This window comes from Haemaphysalis longicornis, unplaced genomic scaffold (genome assembly GCF_048455015.1).
Source record: "Haemaphysalis longicornis isolate Haplotype H1 unplaced genomic scaffold, Haemaphysalis longicornis Haplotype H1 scaffold_14, whole genome shotgun sequence".
Taxonomy (NCBI): domain Eukaryota; kingdom Metazoa; phylum Arthropoda; class Arachnida; order Ixodida; family Ixodidae; genus Haemaphysalis; species Haemaphysalis longicornis.
In genome coordinates, this window is record NW_027526245.1 from 24,468,101 (window position 1) to 24,480,659 (window position 12,559).

Genomic DNA, 12,559 nt, shown 5'->3' on the forward strand with positions numbered 1-12,559 from the left:
GAAGATATGCTTCGCAGTGTTGCGCCGGTGGAGGAGGTCCTTGAAATGCATAAGCATTGCGAAATTCTCCCCTCACCCGAGTGGACTCAGCATACGGCCCTTATTTCCGGAAATTCAAAACTTGCTCCCACTGGGTGCATTTGGGTTCACCTTAAGAGCAACTAAAGCTTTCAACCAATTAACATTGACAGCTTGCACTGTAGGAGGCTTCCCGAATAGAAACTTTAGCCTCAACAAATTAACAAGCTGTATCAATTGCATTCCTCTGAAGGAGAGTATTAGGTTTAGGCCAGCGCAGCACACGGAGGCTGTACATTTCACTGTGACAACCACGATAAATACAAATGCAGCTACCTTCAAGTCTTACACTAACGCGCGGACATGTACCCGTTATCCAAAGAAGTAACTAAATACCGTTACTCGTTGCTCTCTCAAAAAGTAACTAAATATGTTACTCGTTACCGATTCTAAAAAGGAACGCGTGAGTTATCCGAAAAGTAACTAGTTATTCTCCCATTACCGTGACGGCCAAACGCAAAACTGTTTTGTTCCACGGTTCGTTGTTTTTTTTTTTTTACTAGTCGTTGCACTTAAGAAGTAGCTGCGTCTCAAAGTTTTCATCGGTTATGTTTCCCCGCTTCTTGGAAAATACATCTCCGGCGACGCAGGAGAGCCGTTCTACCACGGCGCCTTCATTGAGGTCAGCGGGTGCCCATCCGGCAAAAGGCCCTCCGGCTTTCTTTGTGTGGGTGCCCATGCTGGACTTGTGATAATCCCGGCTGCTGGTATCTCGGGCAGTGCGCTGTCACTTCCATAGCTGCAATGCTTCGACAAGAGGCCGTGATCAGCGTGGCGTGATTCACAATAGAAATTACGCCCCAAACCACCAGAATGTATAAAACGGCGCTGCTGCTTTCCAGGCAAACATGAGCGCAATGTGCCTATAGACGCGTGCACAGGTTAGAACAAAAACAAGGCCGTTTAAGCGGTGTTGTACATGTTACTTCTCAGAAGTAACGAGATACCTTTACTGGTTACTTGGTCTTAAAAGGAACTAAAGACGTTACCCGTTCCTTTTTTAAAAAAGGAACCAAATACGTTACTCGTTACCGAAAATAGTAACTAGGTAGAAGTAACTCGTTCCTTCTAACGCGTTACGTGCGTGTCTGCAGTAACGCATAAGACTTGAAGGTAGCGAAGCTGTACGCAACCTTCACGACCATCACGACGGCTAAAGTCCACAATTACAGCCGATGTGCTTCTTCTTCGCTGCTGCAACGACCTTTTACTCCATAATTGTTGCTATAAGTGTGAGCTTCTTTAATTTTTCGCGGAAGTGACAATCATTGGAGATAACCTTGAAGGGGCGGACGCTATGACATGTCTTTCTCGTTCCGTGCAAGTGTTTTCACGATTGCGGCGACCGCTGGAGTTTTCTTGGCCAATCTCCTTAAGCGGGTGTGAAGCAGCATACATGCGAGACCAGAGTGGGTGCTCGCAAAAGAATGCGTACAAGTCCCGTTACAAAAAGAAAAAAAAAATGAGGCACGATGAGGGGGGCGGAAGCGAGTTCTCGTACGATAGAGCATGGTCCAGGTCCAGGCTAATGAAACTCAATGAATGATGTGCCGACACTAGTACCGCGTACCACGAAGGCAGGCTCCGAGGTGGTTGTAGTGGTTGTGCGCCCGACGCCTTCTTTGGAAAGGGTTCAGTGGCAATAAGCAAGAGCTGCGGAATCAGCTTGGAGAGGGCCAGTTGGTGGGGCCATGCAGGAGCCGCCACATCCGGCGTAAATCCAGCAGAAACGAATGTTAGGCAAACCCGAGTTAGGTATTTACATGTCAAAACAGCCGTTGACTACTCGCCTATGTCAAAAATATATTCACGTGGTCATTTCTTCATGTTAGACTTTTCTGAAGCAAAATTACAGGAATTGCGGCGCCATCGTCGTTTATGTACGAAACGCATGAAACACGATGCCGGTTGCATACAGCGTTTCGGTCAGCGTTCATTCAGCTGGGTTTTCAATCGCATTTGAGGCTGGCCTCGGCTTGCGGGCCTGCGCTGGGCAGGCAACTGCGAAGCTAAAAAGGGTAAGGGAGGAAATTGAAAAGATAAATAAAGATTCCTTTATTCTCAACGCTTAACAAATTTGTTTATGTATATGTTTTCGTCGATATTGAATTGATTTATCTTCTTCAATTTCCTCACTTTCAATTTTTAGCATGAGAGATTCTTGCACAGCGCAGGCCCGCAAGCCGAGGCCAGCCTCAAATGCGGTTCAAACCCCGCTGAATGGACGCTGACCCAAAAGCTGTACGCTAGAGGCAGCCTGTTTCGTGCGTTTCATCCACCAACGACGATGACGCTGCCCTTTCTGTCATTTTGCTACAGAAAAATGAACGAAAGTGGAGTACGCCCAAGTCATTGCTAAGTACGAAACAGCGAAAGTAAACACAGAAAACAAATTTATTGAAAGTTGAGGATTAGAGGAATCTGACCGGTACCCCACTTCAGCCTGTTTTTGCCCTCGATGGTATTCACAAATGGCTGATTGCGTGGCGAGAGCAAGCAGCAAAGCCCTACAAAACGCCATCTCATTTAGTTTGTTATACCTTTAAGGCCCGAAGCTGCCTTGTACCCAAAGGAGTGGATACCAAATACGAAGTGTGTATAGCGGGAATTAACAACGAATAACTTGGAGTACTCTTCAACGGGGGATTTAACGACAGAGGTAATGGTTGCGTCAGCAAACGACGCCGTCAGATATGGTCTCATTCATTAGTAGTTTTAGCAATAAAGTAACAAGCAAAAGGTTTGTCCGATAACGTAGGACAACTAATTAATGGCGAAGGTCGCTACGAGATACTTATGAAGTCGTTTTTTTTTTATTGTAGCGGTAGGTTTTGTGCAGTCCTGACAGACGGGCTAATTTTCTGCAATTTCAAATGTGAGAGGTGTAATGTAGCCTTCTATTACGTCACACATGAGATTCAGTAGTAGCGAGAGCGAAAGGAAATAATTATCGGTGGTGAAGCTAATGACATGAAGTAAGAATAATGAGGAGAAACTGATCGTTGGCAGTCGTACAGGCAGAGTCAGTTGCGCCGTGATTGACAATCCAGCGCGCGAAAACACGGCACAAAAAGGAACGAGAGTTAGACAGGACAGCGCTGCACTCACAACTGATTTATTTTGAAGAAAACATTGGTCATATATACAGATCAGTCTCCCACGTGGCGGTAAATTATTGCACCCGATAACCACAAACAAAAAAACGCAATCATTAATCGGTTTGCATATGTGTAGTCTTTGGTTTACTTGGTCATGCAAAGGCGTCACTCAGATACGCGTATTCCCGGTCATGCAGAATTCCCGGTCATGCCGCGAAAATGTGAGGCGGGGAAGTCCCGCCTGCGTGTTCGGACTTGCAGCGCACACTCGATACAGAGTCCGCAGCAGTGGTGGCGACTCTCTCAAGGCACCCTCGGCACGATGAAGGCCACAGGCGAAGCGCACCCGGGCCGTGGAGCGAAGCCCGTTTCTTCAGGCGGTTCGCATGTAAACAACTGGCCAGGCTTGGCAGGTCTGCGCAGTGCGGGCGCAACGTGCGCTGTTTCGCATCTGCCCCACGTGCGCGCAGTGCAGGCAAGGCCCTCGGGGACAGCGTGGCCACACTGGGATAATTTAGCGGGGCGGGAGAGGTGGCGCGCAGCGGGGGAATTAATGAGACGCACACTGGCGGCCAACCGAAGCGCCTTCCCCGGCTGCGCCCCTTGGGCAGCGTCTGCTGCCGACGCAAGGCCAGGCGACTTGGCCATGGCAGCAGGGCGGCTCGGTGGTTGGGACCCGGGGGTCGTCCGCTGTGGGCACTCCCGCAAGCTCGCGCGCAACTGCCGCAGCCCCGGTACCCGACCCGCCGGTGGACGCGCCATCCCTGGACTTCACGAGCGGGGTTGAGTTGCGTGCGGCCCGGGGAACCGGTCCCTGCGCGAGTCGTATACCCTCGCAGAGAACGCCGACAGCAGCCGCGGCCCTGCGACGGCGCGCAACAAAGGCCGCATCCGACAGAATGCGGCCGGCAGGAGGGACACGCGAGGAACTCAAATTGGCCCTCCGCTCTTCTCGGCCGCGGCCGCAGCTCGGAGACGGAGGCGGGAAGGGCGTATAAACAGGTAGGCCGAGCAGGCGAAACGAAAACGCGTCAGGCCGGCGGCACGTCGGGGGCGCACTTGTAGCGACCTCCGCGAAACGCGTGACGTTGACGGATCGCCGCCGGAGCAGCCACCGGCCTGGCTTCTTCTCGTGATGGAAGCGGGCTGCCGCTCCATCACGCCTCGATCCGCCGAGGAACGCGCGCTCGTCTCCGACGCGGCTGGAAGCGAGACGACGAGCGCCACCGGCGCAACGAGAGGAGCGCGTCGCGTCTTGACGACTTCATCCGGCCGCGGCTTCAAACTTGCCGCGCGACGCAGCGGCATGCGGCTCTCGTCGCGCAGTCGGAGCCGTCAAGCCCCACAGCTGACGGATGAGCCGAGCGCTCGCCCGCTATGCGCTCCCGGCTCTCGGCGTTGCGATCGGTGTAGGAGGCACTTCTGTCGTGTTTCCAACCACCACGCGTCCGCGCTACGGCCTTATCTTCCGCGGGCTCTTCTGAAGCAGCCGCAACAAGTGGAACGGTACCCTTTAGGCTCCACTGCAGCTTTCATTGAACAGCCTTTGACGTACGTCTGCGCGCTTTCTCCCAGCATGCCTAGACACACATCGTCACCTATTGCGGGTCGGGAAAACGGCGGCACACGGCCCCAGCATGCCACACCGAGCGAAACAGGGCGAGGCGTGCATTTGCGCTGTCGTGCCTGCGAGTCTGGAGGTCTGGGACGGATGAAGTAGTGCGACGGCTCGGTTATCTCTCCATCAGTCAGTTCAAACACGTTCAACGACTACCGAGGAGATGGCGCTTGCATAGCCGTAGCCTGGCTGTAATGGTGGACGTCGTCGGCGAATGGATCCTTATTTGAGCAGAATTTCGCATTTCAAAAGTGAGTATCGGCTGTCGCAATTACACCTCTAAGATTTAAACCGGCCTTCCTACGCCAATACAATTTTGTCTCCGGAGGCACACATCCGTGTCGTACATCATGCAGTAAAAAGTCTAGCCCTAACGAGAGAATCTTCGACAAGGAATGTCTTTGGGTGACGTAGCTTGGGAGGAATGGGACATTTCAGTTGAGGGGGGCATGGGCCACTGTTCCATTCCTACAAGGCTGGTGCTCTGTCAAGCGAATCAGCTTCGTGGTTGGGCCGCGTTAGCTCCAAAAACAGTAATTTAATCTTGTAAATACCTGCTTCCCCCAAAATTAGTTTATCCGGACTACAATGCTAAACTAAACTATCAGGGCATCACAAAGAGCAATGTCGCAACACTTAGAAATTTTCGAGTTGTGTACACATTTTCGAACAGCCCCGTATAAGCACGTGTAGGTTGCAGCGCTGTGAAGTGTGTGCAACGAACGTAAGCGAGCTTTATTCATTTCAATTCTGAGGACGATGCGAAGGGTATACAAGAAAAAGCATCCCGGCAGAGTTCAGACATCGAACAGTTTGCGTGAGATGCTGTGAGTTTCGTCTGGGATGAACAAAAAAGTATAAGGGACGTATAGCAGAAGCGTTTCAAATATCAGAATCATCGCTTCACCCAGCAGTCGAGAAGTACAAGAGGTGCAGCTACTGAGGCAGCACCTTGTTCAGGTCCGATTTGTTCTGCGGTATGGTCTTCACAGGAGAGGCTGAAGTACTCTTGGAAGATATGTGGTAACACAAGTGCGCACAATCCCCCAAAGAATGTAGCGGCACGGGGTGAGAAGCAAACAGCAGATAGCGGTGAATTCTGTGCACCGTCAATGTTCTTGCACCAGTCTGAGGCTCAGACAGCACCGTGCGGCTGTGAACGCGCAGATGGGCGCTGGCCACCTGGCCGTAGGTGCACGGGTTGTACTCCAAATTTCTCCCAGACGCGATGCGTGTCTGGGAGAAATTTGGAGGCATGCCGACCGACCGAGAAATTGTGGAGGCCTTCATGATAGGCGGGGAAGGGGAAAGAATTCAATTTTTTGGACAGGGGGAGGAGTTGGTTGCGCACGGGTGATGGGTGAATGCTGCACACACGTGCCGCGGTCTAATTTACGCCATGTGGTATGGGCCTGCGCTGCGTGAGGCTGTAAGATGTGAGCAAGTGGGACGTTTTCGATGCTGTTTCGCTTGTTTTCGCTGCGATTTTACGAATATCATTGCACATATCATTGCACATATAGCTTTTTCCGTGTTTCTGTTGCATAGACTGAGTTGAAGCTGTAGCGCATGTTTCGTTTGCTACTACGATGAATTCGTTAGTCTCCGAGAACACTTGTAAACGTAAACGACAGCCTCTGGCTGCACCTTTCGAGATGGCTCGGGGCGTCTCGGCCTGGCCGCTGCAGTAACTTGCAATTTTCTTCGTGTGCTTGAGCCGGTAGTTGCGGTGGTGCCGAGGGCTCCGGGGTCATCCTCTCCGCCGGCCGCCCGCGGCGGCCGCTTTTCTGATGGAGGCGAAAGGCGAATACACCCGTGTGCTCAAGATTTCAGCGCACGTTAAATATACCCAGGAGGTCAAAATTAACGCACCTCATCTCCTGCGTAGCATCGGCGTGTTAAACCTCACAATCAATCAATCAATCAATCAATCAATCAATCAATCAATCAATCAATCAATCAATCAATCAATCAATCAATCAATCAATCAATCAATCAATCAATCAATCAATCAATCAATCAATCAGCGGGCCGCCAATGTAGAACGATTTCCGAGAAGAGTCCGCAGGAGTCGTTTACGCAACACCAGCCCGTTTGCAGTGAGTGACGTGAGCCCTTGCCTGCGCAGACTCGTCGAACCCAGCCGACTTCGGGTACGGGCCGCAGGCGGGCTTCTACGACTTCTTCCCCGGGCAGCAGCCGCCGCCTCCGCCTCCTCCGGGCCCCGACGGCTTCCCCCCTTCGGGGCCCCCCGGATCGGCCGGGGGCGCTGGCCCGCTCGACCCGGCCGCAGGGGCAGGACCAGGTACGTGCTACGCCGCTGCCAGAACGAAATCGAACCCGCCGCGGTGGCTCAGTGGCTAAGGCGTTGCGCTGCTGAGCACGAGGTCGCGGGTTCGATTCCATGCCGCGGCGGCCGCTTTTCTGATGGAGGCGAAAAGCAAAAACGCCCGTGTGTTCGAGATTTCGGCGCACGATAAAGATCCCCAGGTGGTCAAAATTAATCCGCAGCCCTCCACTACGGCGCGCCTCATCACCTGCGTTGCGTCGGCGCGTTAAACCCTACAATCAAATCAATCAGAACGAAATCGAGGGTGTGCCGGGATGGGTGATTAGGAAAGGCGACGCCCGAAGACATTTCCCGCCCTCGGTCACCGGGCGACTCCAGCCTCGCTCATTGGCTTTTTAGGTTAACAACAAATGCAAAATTCACAAGGACGCGGAGCGCTACGATAACGTCGCTCACCGTTCTCTGAGCTTGCGTGGGGAAAATTAACAGTGGTTATGGTGACTTTTATCATCATAACGGGGATTCACGGGAGCTCTGTAGTTGTGAGATTGTAGTCATGTTCTCAGCTTCATCCTTTCAAATAGGGCTCCTGCGCTGCCCAGGGGGCGCTGCGAGTCCAACTTCCGGTTAGTGCTTCCGGTAGTACAAAGCTGCGGGGGTCTCATAGGATCCTGTGTTGAGAGAAGCGAAATGAGCTCGATACTCCCGATTGTTTTGGTTTTGCGATATGGTCTCCAAATTACGCTCTTGCTTCATATATTCCCAGTTCACACTTTAATATACTAGAATAAGGGTAAGCAACGTTTTAAGGTGTCGGGCCGAGTTGCATGAAGTGGACACGACAGAGGGCTAGACGAAAATCGAGTAGGAGGGGGGCTTTAAAGGAACACAGAAAAAAATTCAACGAATAGACAATACTATTTCGCAATATACTGCCGAACTGTGAAGATGGGGGAGAATGCAACTGGAAGCGATCAATTCTCGGTTCTTGTCTCGCCGTCTAACCCCATTTGAGGTACAAAACTGGCGTGTCGGCGTTCAGATTGTTAGCGACGACCCATGCACTAAAAGATAACCAACACAATCAATGATGATTGTATGTAATTATCAGGGCCGCGAACCGTGTATGCTACGTTGTATTATTTAAATGCACAAGTACACATCTAAGCAGGCAACGGACTTACGATTCGATGCTTGATTGGCGTCCTTTAATTGCGGTCAATTTGTTTATTTGACGGTATTGCCTCACCTACTCTCTAATATACGTGTACCCTGCAGTTCCTAAACCGTGTGGCGTAAAATTGTAAGGAAGAGTCATTTAGTTTGCAAAAATGCAAAACAAAATTTCCACTCTCTTTCAAGGCGGTGCCAGGCCAGCAGCACCAGCTGAATCGGCTGCGCTTCTCGCGTCCGTCAAAACAACCTGCGTCAGCAACCTTAGGCTGAGCAGCGTTCTCGTTGTGCTACTTGTGAACTTTCCTTTGTCGACCGCACGCAAGAAGAACTATAATTATCGTCAGAAAGTCAGACCACCTAACCTGGCGATACTGTCCCACGCCGCGACGATAACGGCAGCTCGCTCAAATGAAAACTGAAAAATCGGCTTGTTGTAGCGGATATTATATTGTTTAGCCTCTGCAACTACTCTAAGGGCTATTTCATTCGGTATGCAGTCCTCTAAACGCGCCACAACGCGATTAAACTCGGTACAACCAACTTTCGCTCTGGCTTGTAATTGAAAATCCATGGAGGGCGGCGAGGTGCGTGCGTCGACGTCACCGCAGAGGTGAAATACTCCGTCCGGTTGTATTAGGAAGCAGTTACTTTACCGAACTGCGTCTCTCGACGAGTACGCTTTGTCTGCTCCCCCGCGCACATCACTAGAGGATTTCTTCACAAGGAGAACTTACCAAGCGGAGGGTGACTGGAAATTTCTCCTTTTAAACGCACATTCCTCTGCATATAGAGCCCCCTTTACCGTCGGAAAAAAAAAATACACGTAGAAATGGTGCAAAAATTGTTATCAACAAAACACGCTGTCTTCCGGCGCAGCCCAGGCGTGTGCGAAAGCTCTCGTTGCGGCTGTGAGAACGGCGTGTGCTACTGACGGAAGCCTTTCCCCATGTCGGAAGTTAGGAGGTCTATTGCAACTGGAAGGAGCTGTGAATTTTCGAGAACCGAATGGCACGACAAGTTCGTGAAAAATAGTGCATTTGTACCCAGATTTTTGGCTGTCGTTGCCGTCAATTCGCATTACTTGGAAAGTTCCTTGTTCAGACTACCGAAAACAGCTTCCTAGTTGGGTGCCAGAGAAAGAAAGCCGCTTCCTCGCGCGAGCAGACGAAATGGCTGCCACGCATTTCGTGTACTCCATAGGGGCTGGTGTGTTACAAAGGTGCTGTGTGCTGTGGTGCGCAGGCAGCGTGAACCTGGGCTCGGACGCGCCGTACCTGCAGCCGCCGCCGCCGTCGTCGACGCCTCGCGGCGGGCCCAGCCCGGACGCCGTGCTCAGCATGCAGGGCGCAGAGCCGTACGGGGCGCGCGCAGACAGCGGCTTCGCGCCCCTCAGCCACCCGCCAATCAGCGAGACGCCCGTCTGGTGACGTCGCAACAAGCACCGCCCCACCCCTGCAAAGCGCTCCCCCCCCCCCTTCCCTCCCCCCCGCGCTCGCGCTGCGCCGCCGGCCAGACGACGCCATCTTGCGTGCAATCACGAAACCACACTGAATCTCGGGTAGAATGGCTATCCCGGGGAGGCAAAAGAGAAGACCGGACTCTCGGAGGACTTCCGTTTCCCCTCGCATCGTGAACGAAAGACCTCCGTATCTTCTGCACTGGATGCCCCACGAGTGACGAAATGGTCGCGGATGCTACGGAAATCGCGGTGTACAGATCTCGTGTTTGGAAAGAGCGACCAGAGTACAGCGCAGCCGGGGCGTTACGCTGAGCGCTCAGAGACGCGCATTGCGAAAGAAAACGACAGAGCTACCAGAGGTGAAGTGAGGAGGAGGAGCGCCTTCACTCTCGACCCCGTTCGATCTCGTGTCGCCTGCGCCGACGACAGCAGCCGCGAAAGATTGCGAAAGGTGCCCCCCCTATCAAATTTTGCCGCCGCCTCCGTCGGGGAGTGGCTCCGGAATGTGCGCTCCCCGGGCAGCAACAAGGCCGGCCTTCGCGCCCCCCTCCGCGAGGCCAGGCATCTCCGAGCGAGACGGGACACAGCGCAAAGGGCGCGCTCACTATTATCGCTCCGTTTGAAGAACCAGGCCACTTGTAGCTTCGAACGAGCAAGCTGACAGTCCCTGCCAGCCGTAACTCAGGCATCTCGGCTGAAAGAAAAAAAAAAAGAACGAGCAAAAAAAAAAAAAAAAGAATACACGTTTTTACTGTCTCAGAGGCTTACAGGAAGTTCTGAGGCGCCAATCCTGGCCAGTGTGCCGTAGCAGAATATCGTGCCGTCATCGCCGTCCGCGCATACACGGATTCAGGGAGCTATCTGCCGCCCCAGTGAAGTTTGTCTTGCGCGAAAGGGAGTGGCAAAGGGAAGAACGTTGCTATCCGGCGCAGTGAAACAACTTAACGCTGGAAGCACCACTGGCCACTATTTGTACGAAGAAAACTGTGAATAAGCAGCACGCAGTCAACGCATGAGACGATAACGAGATCAGCACGTTGGCGTTAGTCTTGAGCGCGTCTTTGCGGTGGACTTCCGCATCCGTGAGTGGGTGTGTGTGTGTGTGTGGGGGGGGGGGGGGGGGGGTCGTTTTCTTTCCTCTCGCGCCCTCAGCTGGACTCGAGTCACATGGCGGCGCTGCTGGAGCGGCACGCCCTTGGCGCCGAAGGGACAATGCAGGAGCCACGAACAAGCGGATCAAAAAGTGACGACGGAGAAAGTGCGCGTGTTGCTCGCACTGAACGCGCGACTGTCCCTCAAGTCTTTTCTGTGTACATAAGAGAAACTAAAGAAGAAAAAAACAAGAAAAATGCCGTCTGGCTGTTGTTATTTGGGGGAGCGGGGCGCATGTGTTACTCTCTTCATGTTCAATTGCGCTAAGTATACATACGAACGGACACTTACGGACAGGGACGAGGAAAAGGAACGGGAAAGGAGGATGCTGTACGTGACAACAGCCACCGTGCAATGGAAATTGCACTACATATACCCAAAGTGCTCCCAATGCCTTGTTTACAGAGTTGGCGCAACTGTCGTCAGGAATGAAGGGAAAAGGTAAGAGGAAAGACGAACTGGCCTACGCCCGGTAAACAGGTCCCCTTAGAGTCAAGTGACAACAGAAAAAAACAACCAAGAAAATATTAAGGAATGCATAGAAATATTGCCACTTAAGGAACACAAAAGAAAGTACAAATGTACTCGATTCTAGCACATTTTACACCAATCTAATAGTACAATGACTGTGTCACGTTTACCTGCTTACAGTATGAGGCACGTGATTTTTCTTTTCATTTCTATGTATATAGTACACTCTAAAAAATGTATACTCCCGCTTGTTTACTTGGGACGTCTGTTCTAGTTTTTTTTTTTTTTTTGCTCCAGCAGTAAGGGAAATTTGTGTTCTCCTTTAGAAAGGGGTGTTCTTTATGGAGTTTCGAGAAATGTTCGTGAGAAATGGAGTATTTGTTAATTCCTCAATTGAGTTTTAGGAGTCGTTTACAGAGTTTTCAGGACGCTAAAAGGAGTATATTATTGTTGCCGGGGGTAGTGAGTGAGTGAGTGAAAACTTTATTGCATAACAGCCAGTAGTCCTAGACGTCGGCCAAGAGCCCTTGGGCTCTAGCAGCGTCTTCGGCCAGCTGAATGGCCCAGACTTGATCAGCTGGGTCGGAGCTGAGCAATGCGGTCTCCCATTGCTCTACAGTAGCGGGGAGTATTTACGTAAGTTTTGGGGAGTTTTCAGGGGGGTTCAGGGGAGAAGCTTATTCGTTTCAATGGAGTTCATACGAGGTTTAGGGTGTTAGTAGGAGCTTATGGGAGTATTTTGTGCTTTCTTCGGAAGTATTTACAGAGCCACAGGGGAGAGTTTTGTCACCCAAGGGAGTTTGTGTCTGGTGAGGTATTGTTTGTGTCCGCATTTACCCTGCATGAAGGCAAATTCCCTGCATGAAGGCAAATAAGAGAAGTTGCAATATTTCAGCCGCCATTAAAGAGCTTTTAAGGGGCCACGAAGACAAAATGCAAGTTTGGTTCATTCAAAAGATTGCCTCGTTAGAATCATGCTGACACCACTTTTAACGTAGACGTCGCTCAAATAAGCTGTAAAATTAGTAAAAAAGGGAATGACCATGCGCACCCTTGCTCATTTACCGCATCAGAACCTATCATGTCATACCAGCGAGCTCTGCGATTGGCCGAAGCCGGAAAAAGCTAACGCAAATTAGGCAAAGCTTACAAGCTTGCCGAACGAGCTATTTGCGCTTAAATTTACGGCACATTCTTTTGGTGGGTGGGACAAACAG

At 51.6% G+C, this 12,559-nt stretch overlaps 1 protein-coding gene across 2 annotated transcripts in view; it reads left to right on the forward strand.

Annotated features, from left to right (window-relative positions):
• Positions 1-9,809, forward strand: part of LOC144165198 (LIM/homeobox protein Lhx5-like) — a 269,753-nt gene extending 259,944 nt beyond the window's left edge. Inside the window, exons 5-6 of one of the 2 annotated variants that reach the window (XM_077695319.1) lie at positions 6,923-7,099; positions 9,503-9,809. In XM_077695319.1, coding sequence (XP_077551445.1) covers positions 6,923-7,099; positions 9,503-9,687 — 362 coding nt within the window. In that variant the 3' untranslated portion in view covers positions 9,688-9,809. The remainder of the gene's footprint in view (positions 1-6,922; positions 7,100-9,502) is intronic. The other variant, XM_077695318.1, reaches the window with a different exon arrangement.
• Positions 9,810-12,559: the final 2,750 nt, after the last annotated feature.